Below are 23,992 nucleotides of genomic sequence, written 5' to 3' on the forward strand. Positions count from 1 at the left end.
AGAAAGAAAATATGAAAAAAAATTAAGAAAACAGAATGCCACATGAATATCACCGAAAATTTTAAATAAGACTGAACAAAATAAATATGTTCTTTATATAGAAATAATATTGTGCCTATTGGCAGATGATGATAAGCTTGACTTTGTTAGACATTCTTTATTATATCTACTTCTGTGAAGATTCTAAAAAAAACCCAACTTATAACCACTCATATTCCTGTGGGGTGAGCCAAGGTGAGTACAAGTACAGACTTGAATTCTAATCTGGCTCTGCTACTTAACTCCTCTTGTGACTGTGGGCAAGTCATTCAGCATCTACCTTAGTTTCTTCAGACATCATCTAATCCAAATGACTCATTCTACATATCTAAGATTCATCTGGCTCTGTCTTCCTTGGGATAGTGAAAAACATAAGTTAAAAAACTAAGAAAATGGCCCTCACTAAAGGAAATTTTGATCTAGCTAACGTGGCTAATTTGTGAATTTTAAATACTTTTCAAAATATATGTAGCAATTTGGCTTCTATCAGCTTGCCAGGTTACTGGTCATCTGTTCTTCCTTCCCCAACAAATATCTCTGACAAGACCATGTGAGAAAAAAGGGAATGTTTACTCTTGTTTTTATGTTCTGTTGTTTGGTTTTTTTTTTTGCTTACACAGAAGGGAAAACATTCCCCCTACTCCCCACTTGTGTAAAAAACACATAAAACATCAATTTTGCTAAATTTTTAGAGGCATTGTGTCAAATACTTAGTCACTGAGCTCAAACATTTTTGATAATGAAAATGTAACGTAACATTTTAAAAAATTGTGTACCACTTAGGTCTAATTATCTAATCACACCAAAAGTTTATGGAAGCTGTTACTTTTTCTATTTTAGGAATTACTGTCAATTGTCAGTATTTACTACCAGACACATTAAAGAGCTCTCTAAAAATAAAGAGCTCTCTTTACTACTTATGAAATGTTATCTAGAAAATTATAATTTTTAAATGATCTCACAATACACTGCCATAAATACTAATAATTATGTAGCATTATTTAGATCGTGTCCAAGCAAGAATTCAGTAAACTTTTTAAAAATCCACCTCATTCTAAAATATGCCTAAAAACCTGTTAGCCAATATTTTCATTACATTTCTCCATAATTCTTTCTCCTTTTATAATAATTGCAATGTACAGATTTTCACAGGGGGTGGGAGGTGGGGGAAACGATTACATTTCCCTACAAAACAGCCTGCCCCAACGTCCAGACAGATCTGTGTAGTACATCATTGCATGGGGTTTTCAAGCTCTAGCAGCACGGTTAAACACACACTGTGAAGAACCTGTTAATAATGTAGTTCAGTTGTACCCAGACAACTACAGCTACTGTGAACAGCAGCACTCTAAATGCAGCCATTTAGCTTAACCACCAAGTTGCATTATCCATGCAACTTATGTCTCATACTTAAAGCTAGGGATTCCCCAACTCAACATATAACACCTGGAAATTTACTTTTTCTATTTCTCTTGATAGGTTATACATTACTCCCTTTTCAAACACTGTACAGAACAGACAAAATAGCCTATTTGCTATCCCCAATGCCTGCAATTCCCTCCCTCCTTGGAAACTTCCATTTCTTGGAACTTTTAAGTTTCTGAGGCTCATTTCACATGTCACCTCATACAAAGAAATTACTTTGTGTATTATTTTGTATTTAAAGATCTTTCCAATAGGACTGTAATCTCCTTGAGGGTAGAGGCTTTTCATTTTTGTTTTTGCCTCCCCAGCGTTGTTCCTTAACAAATGTTTGTTGAATTGAAAAAAAGGTACAGATAACCATCCAAGTAATGATGAACTTCAGTGAAAAGCACCAACTGTCTAATCAGAACAAACTACTGCTTACCTGTTATCTTTCCCTGGATACATCTGAGTATATTCAACTCTGTACTTTTTGGCGAAAAGCATAAAGGCATTCATTGGTCTTTTGCACTTGTTAGGAGAAGTGGCACTCACAGTACTTGCAGTCCCTGAGCTGTGGCTTTTGACAGCTTTACTATACAAAGAATTGGAAGAAAGCTGTGATGATCCAGCAGAGACACAGTTTTTGCTGCATTCTGATCTTTCAAAGTCCTGACTACCAGGTCCTCCACAAGATAAAGATGCACGACGCTGACGAGCCATGCTACTTAACACATAAACAGCAGAAGAATCCATAGGTGTGAAGTCATAACTAGAATAATAAAAATAAATATATTATCAAAATGGTGGTCATTAAACACAGAATATTTCCCTCCTAGTTTTTAATACTCTGATTCTTCTCAAATTATCTTGTGTTTTTACTTCCTTGGGCACATGTTGTATTGTCCCAATGGAGGAAAGACTTTTTCTTAGCATCCCCAGCACTTAGTTTGATGTGCTTGGCACATTAAAGGTGTATATTCAACAAATATGCATTATCCTTTTTCACTACCTCATTTTCCCTCAACATATAATTGATAACTTAAAACTTTTTTCTGTACCATCTTTAATATTTCATACTTTTCTATCATTAATGACATTACCATACCTTTCTGTCCTTAAATCTTATTATACAGAACAGCTCAGTTATCTGCAGATCATCTGCCAGAATAACTACTAAGAACCAAGATCTATTTTGAGAAAGCTTTTGGTCACTCAAGATGTCAGTATATCCATTCTTTAAATTCTCCTGCACTTCATTCAAAGGAACACTCTTCAGGCCCTTACTCAGAACTTATTTTTTTTTTAATTCTAAGAAACTTGGTTATCTAGTTTCCTAAACCACAACATACTAGGAACAAAACATTTAAGGAGGCATGGGAAAAGGGATAGAATTGTTCTAGAGCAGTGGTATAAAATTCAAATAGAAACAAGGGCCACTAATCCACACATAAGGATTCCTGCAGGCTGTATGTTGACCTAGTTTTAAAATGTAATTTACCTTATACTGTATTTTTATTTAGTTTAATATTTCCCAAATACATTTTAATCTGGCTGCCCTAGATGGTGACGTGTTTGACACCTGTTCTAGAGCAAAGGTTCTTAACCTGGATTCCACAGAAACCTTAAGATTTCAGGGAAATTCATGAACTTGGATAGGAAAAAAAAATCACATCTTTATTTTCACTAGCCTCAAATTGAAGTTTAACATTTTAATTTAAATAAGTTTAAATTATTTGAATTTAAATAATTGAAACCTCAATTATTTAAAAAGACTACTCTGTGAAAGGGTCCACAGGTTTTACCAAGACAACCAAAGGAGTCCTTGATCCACAAACAGGCACAATGACAGCAAAACTCCAGAAAGCTAACGTAGAAATTATGAAAATATAGTCATCTGAGATAAAAAGTCTTACTCCAAAGAACCCTCTAAAGGTCTAAATAGTTATTTTACTAAATATAACAATTAACATTCATAATATGACTCACATAATCAAAAAGTTTAAGTCATGTTAAGTATACTCTGTTTACAAAGGCTGAGCAGTATGTGATACATTTTAGAAAGGTTTTGATAGAAAATTATTCCAATTTTAAAGCTTCATTTAATAAAGAGGGGTAAGCTTCAATGGGAGGCAGCCAGGTGGCTCAGTGGATAGAGTGCTGGCTTAACAGTTAGGAAGACCTGAGTTCAAATCCAGCCTCAGACATTTACTAGCTGTGTGACCCTGAGAAAGTCACTTAACCTCTTTTTGCCTTAATCCACTGGAGAAGGAAATGGCAAACCACCAAGAAAACCCCCACAAAGAGTCACAGTCAGACACAAACAAACAAAAACAAAGCTTCAATTATCTAGAAAATTCAATAATGTGTGTTTCCTGTTATTTTCAGATGAAGCACATACTTCTATAATAAACAATGCAAGAAGAAATCATAATCAAAGAGAGCCACCATTAATACAAACAATGGCCTAAGGATGACCCAGTCTCTTTACTACCAACACTACTGAGGCTTGTGTCAATTCTTCTTGACTTTCCACTTCTTACATTGTTTTTGGCATGAAATCTGTCATTTCAGTTGTATGCTGAACCCAATTCCTGCTTCTCTATGCTCTTTTAAAACAGCCTAGCAATGAATCAAGAAAAACAAAAGTGATGTGTCAAAATATTGAAAAGCAATTGCACATTTCTAGGAGACCAGTGGGTTTTGTTATAAATAAAATCAAGAGAAGGTTAAATATATGAAATTGCCACCCATCGCTGCAAATAGCACAGCGAAAATGGGAAGATAAATCTTTAAAACAGAATAATAATTTTCACTGGAGTATCAAACATCCAAATTACATTCAAACACCCATGTTATGATTTAATATTGTAACATGTAAAAATTTCAGAAAAATCTTACTTTAAAATGTGCTCTTCTACTGTGCAAGGTAACTAGCTGATACTACTGATTATACTACTGATTGGACTATTAGACACGAATGACTTCTGATGATTAACCATACATGTAATTTTTTAATGTATAATGCATTTAGATAAATTTATTAATACAGGACATTACAGCCAAAGTTCAGTTCAAGTGCTATAGGATGCTTATAGTTAAGAAATATCTGGGGCAGCTGGGTGAAGCAATGGATAGACCACCAGCCCTGGAGTTAAGAGGACCTAAGTTCAAATCCAGCCTCAGACATTTAACACTTACTGGCTGTGTGACTGTGGGCAAGTCACTTAACCCCAATTGCCACCCCTAAAAAAATCTAAATAATCAACGGTTAGTTTGTACATCAATGCAACTTTTCTCTAAAAATAAGCATTTTCAAGTTTGTGGTTTTATAAAAATATGAATCATCTCTAGATGTATAAACAACAGAAAAAGAAAACTATTCTTAGGATACCTTAGTAAAGGCTTAAAAAAAACCTTCTGAATCATAACTGAAGTGCAGTGGGAAAAGCACTGAATTTAGTCAGGACTAGAGTTTTAATTTACTACCTGCATGACCTTGAATTCGGAAACAGAGGAAACCAGGGTTCAAAGCCTGTTTCTGACATTTGTTTTATTTTGACCAAGTCACTTTGGTTCTCTTCCAGCTTTAATGGTATGAAAAATAATTGTATTTTGAAGTACCCAAAATCTAAAGTAGAAGAGACATCGTTAACTGCTAAAAATTTGATAACTGTGCCCTCTAGTGGCACCAGGACTACATATTCAAGTTTTGGAGTTTTTTCCCTCCCAGGATTTAAGGTCCTCCAATTTCACAAATGGGTGAAACCTCAAATAAGAAAAAAATCTGAAATATTTAATTACAAAATTTCTATAACTCTGACCAACAATAAAACTTTGACATATATGGAACTCCAAGTTTCTAAATAAAAAAAAATTTATATTTAGTAATTTCAGAAAATTTAAAAAAAAATTCTATTTTCGTTAACAGAAATGCCAGTTTTACCAAGGGAAAAGAGCAATTTCAAATATGTCTCACACTCAGAAAATGGCAACTATCACTGCCTCAGCAAGGCCAATTCAAACATGCTTAAAACATCTAAACTTCTACTGCATTCCAGTAAAGTACCCTGCTTTTCACACCAATTTATCACCTGTCTTCCCCAGAGGAGAGATGGCTAACTTTTCCAATGCCTTTCCTTATTTTACATTTGGCTCGTAAACAATTTAGATTTTAGTCTTTGTCTGTTTAGTTGGCCTTCCTGCTCTGTGGCAGACATTTTTTGCTTTTTCTTTTCCTAAACAGAACTCATTCCAAAGGGGCATCTAGATGGTACAGTGTTGAACCTGAAGTCAGGAAAACCCAAGTTCAATTCTAGCTTCAGATACTTAACTAGCTGTGTGACTCTAGACTTAACACATCTGCCCCAGTTGCCTCATCTATAAAATGTAGATAATAGCACATAACTCCCACTGTTCTTGTGAGGATAAAATGAGAACATTTTTGTACGGTGATTTGTAAACTTTAAATTGCTATATAAATTCCATTATAATAATTATAATAATAATAATATATTAAGTGCAAATCCTAAAGACTTTGCCTAGTTATTATACTAAGTTGTTAAGTTGAACTGTTAATTTCCTCTTTTATGGAAGCCCCAGTCTGTTTCATAATGAGAACCCTTTTCTTGAAGAAGTAATTCACTGTCTCATAGAACACAGGCTATGGTGCTCTTAATCCATAGGCAGATACTCAAACGGATTTCTGATCTTGTCAATCTGGATGTTCTCTTCGATGATGCAGACCACAACCCTTCTTTTGCTTGTCTATGCTATGTCTTTTGTTAGTTAAGTTCTATATTTGGAGCCCACCGAATACTGGCAATCTTCCTCACTTTCTCTTGATATCCCGAGGATACCAGTGGAGTATTCTGCCTATTCACCTGACATCCCTCTCTCTGTGATCAACTACAGGATGATAAGAACTGCAATCATGACTTGGTGCAATTCTACTGTGTTTGCAAAGCAACTCAAGCCCCTGAATATTAGATGCATCATATCTAAGGGATTTCTAAGGAGGCAATATTTTAATGTCTATAGACTTAGTTTAAATTTGGAAGAAGAAAGAACATATTTGATCTAAGCTGATCTGGTTAATTCAATTCAACTCAACAAGCATTTATTAAACTCCTGTTATTTGCAAGGCATCAAGCTGGGTAGTAAGAAGACAGGAAAAAAACCTCAAGCCCCACCTTTAAAGAACTTTCAGTTTAATGGAAGGAATCCAACATATACATAAATATGAAATAAAACAGAACTATCTTTCTCCCCAAAACCAGCCCTCTTCTAAACTTCCATACTTTTGTCAAGTACACGCTCCTCCTCCTCCTCCTCCTCCCCATCACTCAAGTTCAACTCCTCATTTCCCTCTCATTCCATATATCCACTTGCCAGGTGTCATCAATTCTACCTCCATATCCCTCACTTCTTTCCACTCATGCAACTCCTACCCCAGCTCAGCCCACAGCACTTCCAATCTGGACTACTGCAATGACCTCCTAATTAGTCTCTCCCTTCTCCAATCCATTCTCTGTAGTACTGCCAATCCTAAAGCAAAGGTCTGACCATGTAACTCTTCTGTTTGACACTGAAAACCCTTCACACTAATCTTATTCTCTATTGCTCCTTCACAAATTGCCTGGGGTCCAGACAGAGTGGCCTTCTTGCTGCTGTTCCCCAGAGACAGCTGTGCCTTGGCTATCTCCCCATGCCAGGGAAGCACTCTGTTCTCACCTTGGAATCGTTAGTTTCCTTCAAAATTCAGCTCAAATACAACCTCCTCTTCGAGGTCTTTCTAGCTGCTAATGCTTCCCCTCTTCCCAAATTACCATGTATTTATTTTGTACATTATCTTCCTGACAGAATGTAAGTTACTTGTGAACAAGTACTTTCATTTTTTTCTTTATATCCTTAGTGCCTAGCACATAGTAGGAATCTGATAAATGCTTGCTGAATGACTCATACAATTCAAATTTTAAAAGTTTCATACGGGTTCAATCCCTTTCTAAGATTATACAATTCTCCAGATTGCATGTTATTTTATTTACCAACTACTTCATTTAATTCGATTAGTCTTTGTAATTTCTCCTAGACAATTTTTCTTTGTTTTTCAAAGTCACGAAGGTTTATATGCCCCTGTAAATATTCATCTTAATACTACAGCAACTACAACAAAATATGCTATTTAAAAATTTGAAAAAAGAATGAGTCCAAGATTACCTTTTAAATGTATCAAAAACACCTGAATCATCAAAATTAATGGCATCGGGGTGTCCAGGAGGTAGACATACATCGCCAATATGAACTTCACAGCATGGAATGCCATGCTGAACCACAGTCAGGCTTGGATAAAATGATGACCAACCTATAGTTATATATAATAGTAACATAAGCACGCTGATGCTATACCTAATTTCTTGTTCCCCTTCCCCCCAATGCATCCTTTTTGTTTACAGACAGTTTTTATACATCTTAACTACAAAATGTTAAATCAATTGTTAACTAAAAGACATGTGAATTTTTTCTGATGCTGGTTATTAGCACTAAGTAATTATTTTCTCCATAAAATTAATGTTAACAAATCTATCACAAAATAATAATTGATATTCATAATGATGATATCAGGATTTTAGCACAGTAAATACTTCCTCAAACACTTGAGATTAAATTGTGTTTTTCATAATAATAGTGTTAAAATGCATTCATCATATTCTACTTCTCTAAAAATTACTCATTCAACTATGGTACATTTGGCAACTCTTATCAACCAGATTATCTATGATGCCTCTATTCACTCGAACATGCCAGATAATACCCATACATTCACTGCTGGTAGAACCTTTTTAGAGGGCAATCTGGGATTACACTATGAGTCACAAAAATAATCATACCCTTTGATCCAGTAATCCAATTACTGGGAATCTACTCAAGACATATTAAAAAGAAAAGAACTATTCAAAAATTTACCTAGTAGCATTATTTCTAACAGCAAAGAACTAGAAACAAATGTTCAACAGTTCATGAATAGCTGAATGGTATATTAATGTAATGAAATACTATAGTGACATTAAAAATTATGAGTATTTTAAAAATTTGTTAATATGTTTATATGACACAAGATAAAGAAAGCAAAAGCACAGGACATCCTACTGTGACTATGTGCGACTACGCAAAGGACCTGTTATTTCGGAAATGATTAAAGTCCACAACCAGTCTATGACTTAGCAGGTCAGTACTAGGGAGTTGCCTGAGATATGAAGAGGTAAAGTGACTTGCCCAAAGTCACTGAAGTAGTGAAACATCAGAGGTGGGATTTGGTCTTCCTGACTCCAAGCCTAGCACTCTATCTACTAAGCTACACTGCCTCTACACTATATAAAATATGACATTCTATGACTACAACTGAGAGGCAGTATAGCATAATGGATAGAGAGGTAGTCCAAAAATCAGGAAGCCCTTCAAGTCCCACTTCTAACACACAGGGCTACGTGACCCTGCACCAGTTTCTCAGCCTCTTAATGTCCTGTGCAATTCTGCAAGACTCTTGGGCTGCAGACAGTTTTCTAACTGCTCTGGAAGAGAGAACTTCCACGCTTTAAGTTCCCTAAAGCAATGAAATCACAGGTCTGATCCCATCCCCACTTCATCACACCCCCCTCCCCCCAAAAAATTAATAACCATACAAAAGAAAAAAATGTATAGACATTTACTTATGGACATTAATGGACAAACAAATGAGGTATAGTTGAGTAACAAGCTGATATACATGTATACATGTATGTGCATGTATATATTCTATACACATATAGAATATATACACACATATAGTACACTGAAAAATAAGCATAAATAATTGCAAATATACCAGATAATAGGAAAGTAAACATTAAAGTCACCTATACTCAAAAAAGATACTCATATTTATGATTTCCTGTTATTTAAACATATATATAACATGTCCTAAAACAAGTAATACTGAAATGAACTTTTCCCTTTAACCTTACAAAATCACCAAAGCCATGGGACACTGTGAAAAGTTTAAGATGTTTACTTTGAAAAAAGTCAGAATATCTACCGTACCTTTATTTTTAACATAGAAAGGGTGGTCCAGTTTACACTCAACAGTAAGTAAACCATCTTCTACTGTACCAGGATCAAAAGTCAACTTCAGTACAGACTCGCCAAATGAAACACTTTCTTCATGGGATAACAACTTCAGACCATCAGAACCATAACCCTGAGAAAATATGTACAGAATAAGTGAAATAGACATGCCGACTAGCAGTCTATAAAATTTCTATGGCTTTTTTAATGGGTTTGTCAAGAAGTAAACAAATGCAACTGCATTTAATCTCAAGTGATTAAATGTGGGAATCCTCTAATTTGTGGATTACTTCAGGTAAAATTTTAATGTTAATGTGCCATCCCCCTCTCCCAAATATGAAATCAGTGCACTCTTCATAGTATGTAAAACCAAGTTCAGCATTATATAAAAGTATGAATTAATTTTAAGGCAAAAAAATTACCACCGCTCCCTCCCTAACCACTGCTTCCCACTGTAACCTAAGGGTGTATAATTATAAATTCATAAACAAGAATAATAACAAATCCCCACCTAAAATGTGAATATATTAAAATGAAAATAACTAGAATATATCTTTGCATATTACTACTGGATCTTATCCTAAGGAAATGAAAATAATATTTCAGGAATATCTAAACTGTGAAGAATTAAAAGCCCTACCTTTTGAGTACCCACAGGGAGATCTTCACTCTCACAGCTCTCAGATCTAGCAAAATCTTCAACATCTTGCCATTCTTTATTGCGTCCCTTATGAAAACATAGACGTGTGCCTGAAATTTAAATTGAAAGGGTGATCCAAACATTGAAACGGTGTTTTACAAGGACAGCATCTCCAAAACAATATACCACATACTCTTACCTTTCAAAAAACAATGCCACACAGTGGAAGGCCAAGAATTGCACCATCCCAGATCATCATCATCTGAGAGGGAGGACATGCAGAAAATTCCAGACTCTGATTCACTACTTGCCTAAAAAAAATACACTTTTGTATCAGTTACTAATTCTTGCAATCAGTACATAGATATTAAATGTAGTATCTTCTCACCTGACCAATTTTCTAAACAGACAGAAATACAGAGTCCTCTAAATCCATTTCTGGGAAGCTATAATACATTTCTCCCACTATCACTAAAGGTACTAACAATTTATAGAGTTAACACGCCAGTACAATAAGACTACTTCAACATTTCATAAGGTTATGTGTAAGTTCACAAACCACTGGAGGGAAGGAAAAAAGTTATTTTGAAAGTTAATGAAAAAACAAAAGCATGCACTGATTCTTTTGCCAACTTTTTTTAACCTCAATGAACAAACTCACCCTTTCATGTCTTACTGATGCTTCATCCTTCCAATGATGATTAGAGAAAGTAGTCTCACTCTTGGAAGAAGACACTGGTGGAGGACGTGCATAGGAATGTAAACTTTTGCTAGTTGCTATGATGTGTACAGGAGATGATCTAAAAGGAAGCATTTTTTGGCTTTAAAGTTTATGTTCTTCAAATAGATCTTTTCTTTTGACAAAAGTTATTTCACATTCAAAATTTAATGTTATTTCACAAAAGTCTCATTGGGAAAATATAGTTGAAGACAAGCAAGATGTATGTATATTATATGCTTAATGCTACTATATTCCCAACAAATTATTATCAAAGCCTCCCCCCACATTCATTTTTAAGTACTTAACGTCTTGTTCGTATTTCCTTCAGTTTCACACTTTAAACACCAAATATTATCTCAGCAACATACTTCATTCATTTTATCCATATTGATACCTTCCTTCTGAAGGATCTTCCAAGCACTGATGTTCCCTATATGCATCCCACCTTACCTCCATGCACACAAAACTCTAAAAAAATGTATAGTAAAAACAGGAATGCAGTCAAAATGAAGACACCGAAGTAGTTATTGAACACCCATTATGAGCTACTACTTGGTTAAATCTCTTGTTTACCAAAGACGAAAGCAGCTGATCCTCTGGCTCAAGTATTCTGGTATTTGTATCATGTAAGGACATACAAGTTTTAAGTCATTTTTTGAATCTCAAAAACACATTGGGTAGAATTATTCTTTTTCTCAATGATCACATTTAAAAATGAAAAAATTAAAATCACTTTCCATGAATAGTCTCAGAAACCTCTTTACTAAAGCAATGCTTCTTTTTCAATTTCTGAGAAGGTTCAGACAAGGGCTTAGAAACTCAGAAGATAATCTTCTATGAGAAACAGATTAGGAATATATAGAAAGGGTAAGGTTAAGAAGCAGGAGTACAAAATGATAGGCTTGCAATGAATTTTGACGGACTGAGCAATCTGGAAATGGAGCAAAGAGGTACAGACAGAGTGAGAGTGCACAAGGCCTAAAAGAGAAGTATTCTCTGAAAGACATAAGCAGAAGGGAAAATAGCCATAGAAACTACAAATTTTGTCCAGTGCCAGTGAGGATCCTTAAAATGTAGTCATGTCACATGTGTTCAAAGAAAAATCTCCGTTATCTCCCATTCCCTTGAGACCTCAAAATTCAGTTTTTTTCCTTTTTTCCAATAACAGGTATGGCACTAACTTTTAAATCAAAATTTCTCAGAACTTATTTCTGATGCCATGGATATATGAAGAATACATGATCCCATCAATACAGGTACTCCCTCCTCTGGGGCACAATGCAATTCATCTGGGCCTTTTTAAACTATAGTTTGCTTTGATTTGTAATAATCCAAACATATTCCAATGAATCCTGGCATATTGTTTAATCCTCCTTTTTATTTCATATTAGATTGCACATGTTTGATTTTGTCCTGCTTTTTTAAATATATAGATAGAATCAGAGAATAGATTCTACTAATATTACTGACAGAACAACTCATTCATTCATTTACTCCTTCCCTTAACCCACATTTAAAAGAAAAGCTATGTTCTTAAATTTTTCTGGTACAAAATTTGTTTAATAAACAGATGCAAAACACTATTTTCACCTGTTGCTTTACTCATCTACTCCACATGAACAGTGTGAAGTTACCTGATCCCTTTGGTACTATATAGTTACAACTTCAGATATCCAAATATCAATAACTAAAAGATTTTAAACACTATATAGGAAGCTGCTTATGCAACCACTTCTTAGTGTTTAGCAAAGGCAGGCAGACAGCTGAGTGTAACTTTTCATTTTGTTCCCTAGGAAAAAAGGGAAGCACAGAAAATTCTGCAGAGAATAAATTCACATCTTTAGAGGCTACTCTTTTAAAAGCTTATTTATATTTATTTCCTTCTGAAGAGTTCACTCCACTTTACAATAACTATGTTCAGTCCTCATAACACTGCTATAAAGATGAAAAATATGATCAAACTGAATGAAAAAATTGGACACCAAGGCAATTAACAAAAAACAAAACAAAACAAAAAACAATTAAAAAAACCAAAACCCCAGGATCATGATGCCTGGTGGGGCTCTATAATTGTGCTAAGATTTGCATGTTATTTCCATTTCTGTAAGAGACTATTTGCACTAGTGCACTACGACATGCTAATTTCTGTTGCTGTTGCTCAGTTCTTTCAGTCACATCTGACTCTTCTCGACCCCATTTGGGGCTTTCTTAGCAAAGATATTGGACTGGTTTGCCAGTCCTTCTCCAGCTCATTTTACAGATGAGCAAACTGAGGTTAAGTGACTTTCCCAGGGTCACACAGCTAAGTATCTGAAGTCACATTTAAACTCAGGTCTTCCAGACCCCAGGGCCACCTGCTCCATGCACTAGTTTACAGTTTAAAAAAAAAGGATAAATTCCATTATCTTGATAAATGACACAAAGTAATACTCTGGTTTATTTTCTACCAAGAAACACCGAACAAGTAAAAAAAAAAATCAGATTTTTTTTAAAAAAAATGCCTTTTAATGGAAAAAAAATAATTGTTTCCCAGAGTGTTTCAATTTACTTTTTGCTTTGATACAGGTGAACGAAGTTAACTGGATTAAATTAAATCTAAACGATTCTGATAAAATGGTAGGTAAAAGAAGCAGTCTAAGTATATAATCAGTAAGATAACTATGGGTTTCTCAGAAAAATAAAGTTTACTCTTTCACAATGCAATTTATCAATTCAGAATACGATGTGTATATATGTCATAGTACTCTGCAACATGCACACAAATACACATTATTCTTTCAGTGAACAAAGTTAATTATTATAAAGTAAATTTTATTTTCTCATTGAAGAAATCCAGTGTTATCTTGTACCTTTTTCACTCACATCAAGAAAAGATGGTCATTTATTTCCTATGCAATGTATCAGAAGTACTCATGATTCCACAACTTTTAGAGCTACATGATTATCAAAATAGACTCTACTTTGGTTTATTCCAGAACAACAGATTCTATGGGTTGATAAATCAGTAATCCACTCTGAACGAATGGAACAGGGGTCAACATCAACCAAAGTATATTTTAAGGAAAGTTCAGAATACTGATTTTAATCTACAAAGCAATTAAGCAAACTAGAACAGACCTATAAATACTAGATGAAAGAAACAATGCTATAAGATAATATTAACAAACCAATGTATGTATGTGTTACCACATTTCTTCAAGCCAAAAGAAATTTCATTTCCATGAAAAAAATAAAGGGCTGGTAAGATGTTGGTAATATTAAAAAAAAATTGTGTTGGCTAATTTTAGTAACACCCCCAAAAAACATCAAGGTAATCTGACTTTATACTTAAATGATGTCTTTCATTCATCCAAACAGAATTAAATAGAAAAAGCCAGTTAATAAGCCAAAGATTTCATTCTCAAAGGTTAGGACCACGGTTATGAATGAAATGGCTCATTTTTGGAGTTATTTCAAATCTGATCTACCAAAACCCTAATCCAAACAAACTGCAAGGTCCAACGTACAATTTAACCTAGTAAACAGGTCAATTAAGCCAGGTAAAGTAATTTAAACATTAATAAATGTAAACATTTTACAATTATCAATAGCTTACACAATGGTACATATTTTAGATTCTTCTTAAAAAATGAAATCAACATTCCTACCTGTTATAAAATGAGCACTGCATAAGAGGACTTTGTGGACTTGTGGCAATGTTTGCCAGTTCTGTCAACCAATCCACCTCATTTTCACAATATGTGTTTTCTGACATGTCTGAGGTATTCTGGCTCCACGGTGGCCTTGTATATTCTTGATGTGAAACATCTGCACTAAGTTGGTAGATGGAAGATTGGGTAGAATCATTCTGAACAGCTTGAAGTTCAGGAAGGTCATCTGCACACAAGTAAACCCAAAATCATACATAAGAAATACTCATTTATGGCACAATATTATCATTACTGAATGGAAAAGAAGTTTTTCAATGTAAATATCCATATTAAACAATTGGGAACATTAAAGACAATAAATTCAAAATTAAAGGTACTTTTATTTTCCTCGTGTTATGTTTTCAGTAACAACAATTTTTAGATTTGAAATTCACTAATATATGAGTTTGATGGATGAGTAAAGATCAAATAAATATAATGCAGCAATGAATTTTAATTCCCTAAACTATTATACTGACAACCATTTAAAGGGCCGTAACAGGTGATTTTTATAGTTCACATGAGAATAACATCAAAAGCTATGCAGAAAATAAGCAAAATTCTATAAACTCCTTGGTTATACTTACATATTAATGTGCATGGGGAAGCAATGAAGGGGGAAAAAAACCCCTCGTCTGAGCCTCTGTTATCTCATTTTAAAATGAGGGACTTGGTCTAGGTGACCTTTTAAGGTACCTTCCCAGTTCTAAACCTATAATCTCATGATCTTTAGCCACATTTCTTGAAACCTTTCACTGAAAGTAAAAGCTATACCATATGAAACTCTCATTCAGGACATCTGTTCCTCAAAATTCCAACTAAAGGATACTATTTCTTGAAACTCCTGATCACAGCCCTCTCTTCCCAAATCTATCCCATAAAACTACCACCTTAGTGTACCTCCACCCACTCACAATAGACAATACATTTAGCCACTATTTCCTAATTTTCTATTAAATTAAGCTTGATTCTGTCCTTTAGGCTCAGGCTACACAACAAAAGGAAGTGAAGTCAGGGAAGTGAAGCCACTGTTTTTAATTCTTAACCCTAAGTCCCCACAGCAGCTACTGGGTTGGCGACCTCAACCCCAAACTGACGAATCACTCTGCTCCCTGCCCCTCTACCTACAACTAGAAGGGGCCAAACATTGAGTTGCTCCATTTATTAGGAAAGGATGAACCCTTAACATTTATTAAATGCTTTCAATATACTTTTAAGATGCTATGCCAGGTGCTAGGGAGACAAAGATACAACATGATAAAAACACTAATAATTAGAATGCAAAGTGTGAGATAAATACTAATGTGAATGCCATGTAATGTTCTGAGTTCCATAAGGGTTGGGACTATCTTATCTGATCCTCAAATAGCTCTACACATAGCAGAAACTTATTAAATTTTTAGATATTGAATAAGTGAAGGAGAATACATACGGGAAAAGGGATAGATAGTTTTCAAAGATAAAGTAGCACCTAAAAGACTTCAAATGAGAAAGTCAAGTATCCATTCTAAACATGGGGAACGAGGAATAGCAAGAACAAAAGCTGAAAGATGAGAGAGGGCAGAATGAGGTATGGTGGTGAGTAGTTCAGTTTTGCAAGAAAAAAAAAAGAGTATGTCAAATGGTGTAATATGAGACAAGGCCAGACAGGTACGGTGAAGCCATAATACAGAATCCTTGAAAGACAGTTAGGAGTTTATACTATATTTGAAAGGCAATGAAAAATTACTCATTGCTACTTTTTTTTAAGTAGGAGTGATATGATAAAAAATGTTTAATAAACAAGTTGATGTGGTTCAATAAAATTTTAATGTGTTTTTTAAAATGACCAGAGTCAAGACCCAATTTGGTTTTAAGTCACACTTTAAAGGTACAAAATAAAATTATCTTGAAAATTTCTAATGGGCAAAGTCATAAATATGATCAATTTACTTTACAGGTGTAAGAACTGGAGCTGGCTATGTAAAAATTAATGCTAAATCTTATGGAGAGGCCTGGATAATTTCTGAAAAGTAGTAAATTGTTTACCAAGCTCCATGTGTTCATCACAGGAAGCATATCCAGGTGAAGATGGCAAATTCTCATTACACTGCAGCAACTCCAAGGAGTCATTCATTCCTGAAGCTCTCTTGTCCATTACCAGCAGGAGTTTCTGTACTGCATTAGACATTTGATTTGTCTTCACTTCCCACACCATGTTATGGTGTTCAGACTTAAAAGAAAAATAAGTAATGTGAATGAAAATGGCAAGATATGTGATCTTGGGAATTTTAACTACAAACAGATCAAAGGCATCATAATCTTGCATCCCCTCACTCATTTAAGTTTATTAAGTCTACATATACTACTCCTCAGAGATTAAGGTCGATTCCCTAACATATCTTGATCTGCAACTATAAATTTAACATGCAATTACATCTACATGCCAGATTCTGAAGTCATCATCATGCTGAATTTGTAAAAGTCCTTCCTTCTAAAGAATGCAAAGGACATTATACTTATATACATATTTTATTTAACCTAGTAACATTCCTGTGAAACCCTGGGGCCAATCTGTAATCATTTGTCTCAAAGAGCCTTTTGTTTTGTTTGAATCCAATCCAACTGAACAAACGTCAAACACTTTCCTAAGTCCAAGAACTATGCCAGGCACAAAAATAAAATAAAAACAGTCCCTGGCCCCAAAAAGCTTACATTCTACTAGCGGGGGAGGGAAGGAAACATGCAAAACAGGTAAGTATACACATGGTAATTTGAGGAAGAGGGAACTAAAAAATAGACGGACACGAGGTAAGACTTGAAGATCATATAAGTGAAGAATATTACCCAAACTTTAAAAAGGGAGTATAAAGCAAGTGGGAGCCAAATCACAAGTACTGGAAAAAGAGCTGGATGCAGTCAGGATAAATAGGTCCAAATCCTGATTCTGACATCTCTATTAGTTGAATGGCCCCAAGCTAGTCATTTAACCTCTCTAAGCATCAGTACATTTGTAAAATAAGGATGCCATGACTTGCATTACCTCACCGTACTGTTGTTTAGTTTGAACCCTGTAAACCTTAAAACAACATAAATATGTGAGTTACTCATATTATACTGCAGAAAGATCTTTCTTGGTCTTAGATCCACAGTATTCATTATATGTTTCCTATAATTTCTAACTGAAAAGATTCTTAAATAGTATTAAAAAGAATAATAAGGTCTTTAAAGACCATTAGGAGAAAATATTTTGTAAAAACCATAAAATTTTGACATTACTTCTCTTAAAAAAAAAAAGGAAAACCATTTAGTTTATCATAATCTGACTGTCCTAGGCTTTTGGATAATGATGTTAGTTAAGTGGTTCAATGCATAAGGCACCAGGCCCAGAGTCAAGACACAAGCTGAGTCACCATGGGCAAGTCACTTAACTCTGGTTGCCTCAATTTCCTCATCTGTTAAATGGGGATAATAAAAGCACCTACTGCCCAGAGAAGTTGTGAAGACCAAATGAAATAATTTATTTGTAAAGCATTTAGCACAGTGTCTGGCACATACATGGTGTTTTGGAATAGAATATAATAATATTATTCATACCTGTGATTTTGAACAGACACAACAACTCACACAAATATAATAGCTCAGCCAACAGCAAAATCCAAGTTTCTTTCACATCCCTATCTATCACTATCTGGACCTTGGGTTTGTCATTTCATGTGGCTGGTTCTCCCTTTTCTCATCTATAAAATGAAGATGGTGGATGAGGTGATCTCTTAAATTGCCTTCCAGCTTTTAATCTATACTCTAAGAAGGGGAGGGAATAAGCATTTATTAAGCATTACCATGTACCAGACACCTTGAGATAATATTTGTCAAGCAATTATCATCTATTCCAAACAAAAACTGTGAAGTGCTATTATTAACCCCATTTTACAGTAGAAGAAACTGAGGCAAAACAGAGGTTAAGTGAATTGCCCAGGGTCATATGGTTATTAAATGTTTGAGGCTACATTTGAATTCAAGTTGTTCTAACTGCTGGCCCCAACTCTCTATCCATTGTTACTTATTTGCCTCAAAATCTTTATCTACCTATGAAATCTACAATGCCTCCTCAACCTATTTACAATAATTTCCCCAAGTTAACACAAAAATCTCAGATTAATGAGTTTCTGCAATTTACACATAGAGCACTTCTGTCTGAAGGTCAGCCTACCAAATTGTTAGAAGGTGCCAAGAACCCCTTTTTAAAACCTCCAAATGTTCTTCAATATACCATTAGTACTTATCTAACATAAGATTAACTAAGGGCAACAAGATTTCCCTTCATTCTCAGGATCACTGCATACTTCTCCTCTGGACTAATGGTTATCAACTTGGCAATATGAATTAAAAGAATTCCTTCAACTACAATATACACACCAATCCAAACCAAATATATGCAAGGCCCGGGACTGAGGATACAAAGATAAAATGAAAAACTTTTCTTAAAAAACAAAACACAATTGTCACGTGTTCCAGCCTAATCAAAATGCACTGAAATGTTTCTTACTGCTTAAAAGATAGAGCAATACTTTCTATTTCATTAGGCACAGAAAGCAAAAGGAGTCAGAAAAGACATAGACTAGAAAACAAACTTTTTTTTCCCTTCAGAAGCTTTATTAAATTCATTTTGGTCAATTTCATTCACTCTCTTCAACAATACTTGCTTGCAAACTGCTTCAGCAAGAGCCTTCCTCAACAGGGAAGGAAGAGGCACACATAAAAGTACTAGACTTCATTAAAAAATCATTCTAATCATTGACTACATTTCCCTAAAGTGACAAGTTCTTCACATTACATAATTGTTAACACCTGTGGTGCAAATGAAAGAACACTGATTTGGAGCCAGAGGAACTTCCTTTGAATTCTGGCTCTGCCACACTTATGAGCTGTATAACCTCGCCTAAGTGTGTTCTCATCTATAAAGTGTTCATACTTGCACTGTCAAGAAAATGTCTTGAGGATCAGATGAGATGATGCATTTAACTACTATGTAAAATCTTGATGTGATACACAAATGTAACTTCATCACTCAAAATTGCTTGTAATATCCAGAAGAATGCAATGGAAAGGACACTAGACAAGGTCTTAGGTTTTAGTTCTAGTCAATGTGAGTAGATGTGTGACTTCATTTATTCTTTGCCCTCATTATCTTCATGTGTAAAATGAGGGTAAGACCAGCCCTAAAAGGACAGTTGTGAGAATCAAATGAGAAAGCTCTCTAAACTGACAGATGTTGGGGAGGTTAGGTGAGGAAGTGGATAGAGCACTGGTCCAGAAGTCAGGAGGACCTGAGTTCAAATTCGGCCCCAGACACTTAATAGTTGTGTAACCCTGGGCAAATCACTTAATCCCACTTGCCTGAGTTCCCCATCTGTAAAACTGAGTTGGAGAACAAAATGGCAAACCACTTCAGTATCTCTGCTCAAGAAAACCCCAATGGGGTCACAAAGAGTTGGACACAACTGAACAACAACAAAAACAATCTAACCCCTTATTAAATTCATTAGCCTCTTAACTGACCTAGGATAATACTACTGTGGGCACACAAAATTAAGAGAAATAAATTAGGAAGATTGTTCAAAAGTTACAAGTCAGAATTTTTCAAATTTAGAAGCCTTTTGGAAAAAAGCATCATATAACCACAATATATTGCACCTTAATTCAATTAGTTTACCCAAATGATAACTAACATTTATATATGGCTAACTAACATTTATATATGGCTTACTATGTGCAAGTCACTTCACAAATATTATTTCCTTTTATCCTCACCAACAAGCAGGACTGGTAGGTGCTATTATTATCCCCATTTTAATGATAAAGAAACTAGGACAGGTAAAGTAACTTGCCCAGAGTCACACAGACAATAAATGTCTGAGGTCGAATCTGTGCTCAGGTCTTCCTAACTCCAGGACCAGTGCTCTATCCACTGTGCCACGTTCCTGCCCCTAAATTACATCTACTTTAAATGGAGATATTGAATACTTCAGTTCACAAAATAACAAGTACGGCCATTACAGCTTTTTCTTCTTGTGCTGGTCTAGATGTTTGAGGAAACCAATCTAATCACAGGACAACTGGGACATTACTGTTGCTGTTTTTTGGTGGTTTTTTTTAAATCCTAATATTAGTTGGTTTGTCTTAAAAGTGGAGAGGGAAAAAAAAAAGAGAAATCAAAGAAGAGGAAAGGAGAGATAACTTTAGATCAAAGGGCCTTTCAGAAATTGCCTTAAATACTGGCATATCCTATTCACTTTTGCACCCCCTCAGTGACCACAGTAGGTACCCAACATTTTAATAAGCGTCCTTTACTTTAATCAGAATACCAAACAGAAGTTTGACTTAAAGTAGCTTTAATTTCACACCCAACTTAAGAATTCATTAATAAACTTCATTCATTCCCTACCATATATACCTTCCACCTTTCCCCCTTTCTTCCCTGTCCAAATGGCATTCCGGCTAAAATATTTCTTGACCCTTGCCCTACACAACGACTGTTGATAAAGAGAACGCTTGCTGGGGAGCAACCGGTAAAGAACTCTTAAAAGTGCACACAGGCTACTCAGGGGGTCACACCTGGGCCATGCGATTCAAAAGAAACCGAAGCACAGCCAGTGTTAACAATTACGCCTGGACGCCTTCTTCCCCCCTTAAATACGTTGTGGGCAGCTGCACAAGCTGGAAGAAGGAACCTGGAGTGGCCTGCCAAGCTGCCTAGGTTCGGCTCTGCAGCCGCAGCACCACCCTCCCAGTAGAAGCCAAGTCCATCCCCTTCCTGCCCCCACTCTCCTTCATTACTCATCCCCCCTCCCCCCCCTCCCGTCATGTGACCGCCGCCTGGACGCCGTGGTTGTTTATCCCCCTTCGACACTGCCCCATTGCGCAGGCGCCCCAGAGCCCATTCATTCGAACTGCGTAACAATGAGCCCCAGGGCCCAGGGGCTTCCAGAGGTCTGCGGCTGAGGCCACCTCGGCCAACTCCTCTGCCAAGGTTCGGACAGAAACGCTAGACAGCCCTTCCCCGTCACCCTCAACCCTCCTCCACCTAGTTATAGCCGTCCCTTCGGCCTCCTCCCCCGCAGGAAGAGTTGGCAATCAAACTTTGCTAAAGCCCCTAGAGCTCCGTGCCTGTCCCCACGTCCTGTCAACACGCACCGGGGCAGCCCCCCGCCAGCCGGGCAAGCGCCTGGATCGCCCCCCTTCCCTCAGCCCTGCCCGGAAAGGTCCTCGCGCACAGCAGCCAGAGCCGCCGCGGCGAGACGCCAATCCGCTCGCGCAGGTCGGCTCACGGCCGTTACGAAAGGGGTTCGAGGGCCGAAAAAAGGTGGAAGCAACGGTTAACGGCCACCGCCCGCGGTTGCCGGCCAGGGTGGAGGGACGCACCCGACCGATCCTCAGCTCTCAGCCTCCTCCGCCTCCCGCCATCCGCCCTCCCCCCCTTTTCCTGAAGCAAGACACAAACAAGCCCAGCCGCGGAGTGTGGGCAGCGCAAGACAAAAATCACACGAGCCACTCCGACCTCTCCTAGGGCCCCGCGCAGCCTCCGCCACAACCGGACAGAGCCTGTCGGGGTGCCTTGAGCCCCAGTCGCGGCTTTCATTCCTCAACCGAAACTTTCCCACTTACCAAACCCGTCGCCATTACCAAGTCTTTCAAGCTTCTCCTTCCCCCTCCCCTCAACCCCCTGGGGGCCGAGCCTCCACCTAGCTCCCTCGTCCCTTCATTGGCCTGTGGAGTCGCCATTCGACCATTTACCCCCTCCCATTGGGTACTGTGGGTGTCTGTCATGGAGGGCGGGCACATGTTCACTCTCTGTTTCTGTTGATTGGGAAGTTTGGTGCGTCAATCATAGCAGTAAGCTATTCGGATTGGATCGCTGCCGAGACTCTGGAGGTATACGCCAAACTTTGTCACCGACATGAATTGTGGGAATGTAGTCTCTGACCGCCTCTTAGGATAAAGAGAGAGGCAGGTTGATAAAATACAGTGGACTACAACTCCCAGAATCCCTGGCACGCCCCAGTCTTGATAGTAAACAAGAGTCATTGGGACACGTGTATCAGCTCGTTTGTTTTGGTGTCTGCAGAAAAAAGGAGGGGGCTAGGAAGGGAGTGTTTTCATTCTTGGTCTTTTCTCACCTTCTTCGGGCCTTTCTACAGCACTTAGAGAAACCCAGTCCATTGGTGCAAAACTTTTTGCTGCCCAGTTTCATTTGCTGGCCAGGTGACAGGAGACCAAAGAAGCTGTTTATATATTAAAAATGAATTCACAAAAGAAATCAAAATAATGGCCCTGAGAATCTCATAGGAAGGGGTCCGGTTGATAGGTCTGAACTTTATGTAACATACCCCTGTCAAAAAGCAGCTGTCTCAATTGCAGTTTTCTTCATGGAGAGGGAAGTGAAAGAGTTTGAAGTCTTTGTATGGACATGCAGGACGTGATATGTTATACAATAGATACGCCTTTTCTCTTGCTTAGTCTTTATCCACAGTAAACAAAGCTGGCGGGGTTATTTTTCTTCAGTAGAAACACGTGAGTTAAACTAATTTGAATTTTCTGAAGTTTTCACTTGATTTCTTCAAGAAGCTTAAGTTTATGTTTTCAAAGCAGCTTAGAATTTTTTCTTTCTTCCTGTAATCAAGAAAAACGTCCTTACACTCCTTTTCCACTAGGCGCTCCTCCATGTCAAAGCTACTGAAACACTGAGTCACAGCGTAAGGGTGGTGATGACTTCGTTTTTATTGTTATATTCACTTTAAACACGTGCTCCTTTGCGGTTTGGTGTATTTCATCTGTAATTAATATTTGCACATTCACATAAAGCATTTCCTCTGAATAATCACTTCAGCCGTTCATTATATTGGAAATGCTTCAAATCATTTCTTGGATTTCTAAACCGGACTCTTAAATTTTTTTTTTAATTAAGAAAATGTAGATTTATAGCTGAGTTTGTGAAATAGTTCAAATGCAAGACTATAAAATCTGCTTGGTAGTTATGAAATACCTTTGGACCTTTAAAGTGAAAAATGTTTCCCCTATAACAGGGATTCTTTGTGTGTGTGTGTGTGTGTGTGTGTGCGCGCGCGTGTGTGTGTGTGTGTGTGTGTTTGGACTCCTTTAGGTGGAGGAAAAAAACCAAGTTCACAGACCTCAGATGAAGAAATACTTTATAAAATGATCCTCCCTGCTCTGTGGATATTTTATCACTGACCAAGTACATCCATTCTGGATATTGACCAAGATGTCAGCTATTATTATCTTGAAAGCTTCTATTTAGAGAAAGCAAAATGGAAACAAGAAGGTCAATAAAACAGTAAGACTATTAAAGGGAAATAAATTTAGAACGGAATTTGTATGTTTCAATTTTAATGGACT

The 23,992-nt window shown here is 36.6% G+C and overlaps 1 protein-coding gene across 1 annotated transcript in view; it reads right to left on the bottom strand.

Moving 5' to 3' along the window:
• Window positions 1–22,300, bottom strand: part of HBP1 (HMG-box transcription factor 1) — a 30,396-nt gene extending 8,096 nt beyond the window's left edge. Inside the window, exons 1-9 of the mRNA XM_020984582.2 lie at window positions 22,244–22,300; window positions 16,625–16,808; window positions 14,555–14,783; window positions 10,848–10,986; window positions 10,386–10,497; window positions 10,187–10,296; window positions 9,523–9,679; window positions 7,663–7,807; window positions 1,889–2,215 (exon numbers count right to left, since the gene is read on the bottom strand). Coding sequence (XP_020840241.2) covers window positions 1,889–2,215; window positions 7,663–7,807; window positions 9,523–9,679; window positions 10,187–10,296; window positions 10,386–10,497; window positions 10,848–10,986; window positions 14,555–14,783; window positions 16,625–16,808; window positions 22,244–22,258 — 1,418 coding nt within the window. The 5' untranslated portion in view covers window positions 22,259–22,300. The remainder of the gene's footprint in view (window positions 1–1,888; window positions 2,216–7,662; window positions 7,808–9,522; window positions 9,680–10,186; window positions 10,297–10,385; window positions 10,498–10,847; window positions 10,987–14,554; window positions 14,784–16,624; window positions 16,809–22,243) is intronic.
• Between the last annotated feature and the right edge of the window lie 1,692 nt (window positions 22,301–23,992).

Source organism: Phascolarctos cinereus, unplaced genomic scaffold, assembly GCF_003287225.1.
Source record: "Phascolarctos cinereus isolate Bilbo 61053 unplaced genomic scaffold, phaCin_HiC Scaffold_1;HRSCAF=81, whole genome shotgun sequence".
NCBI lineage: Eukaryota > Metazoa > Chordata > Mammalia > Diprotodontia > Phascolarctidae > Phascolarctos > Phascolarctos cinereus.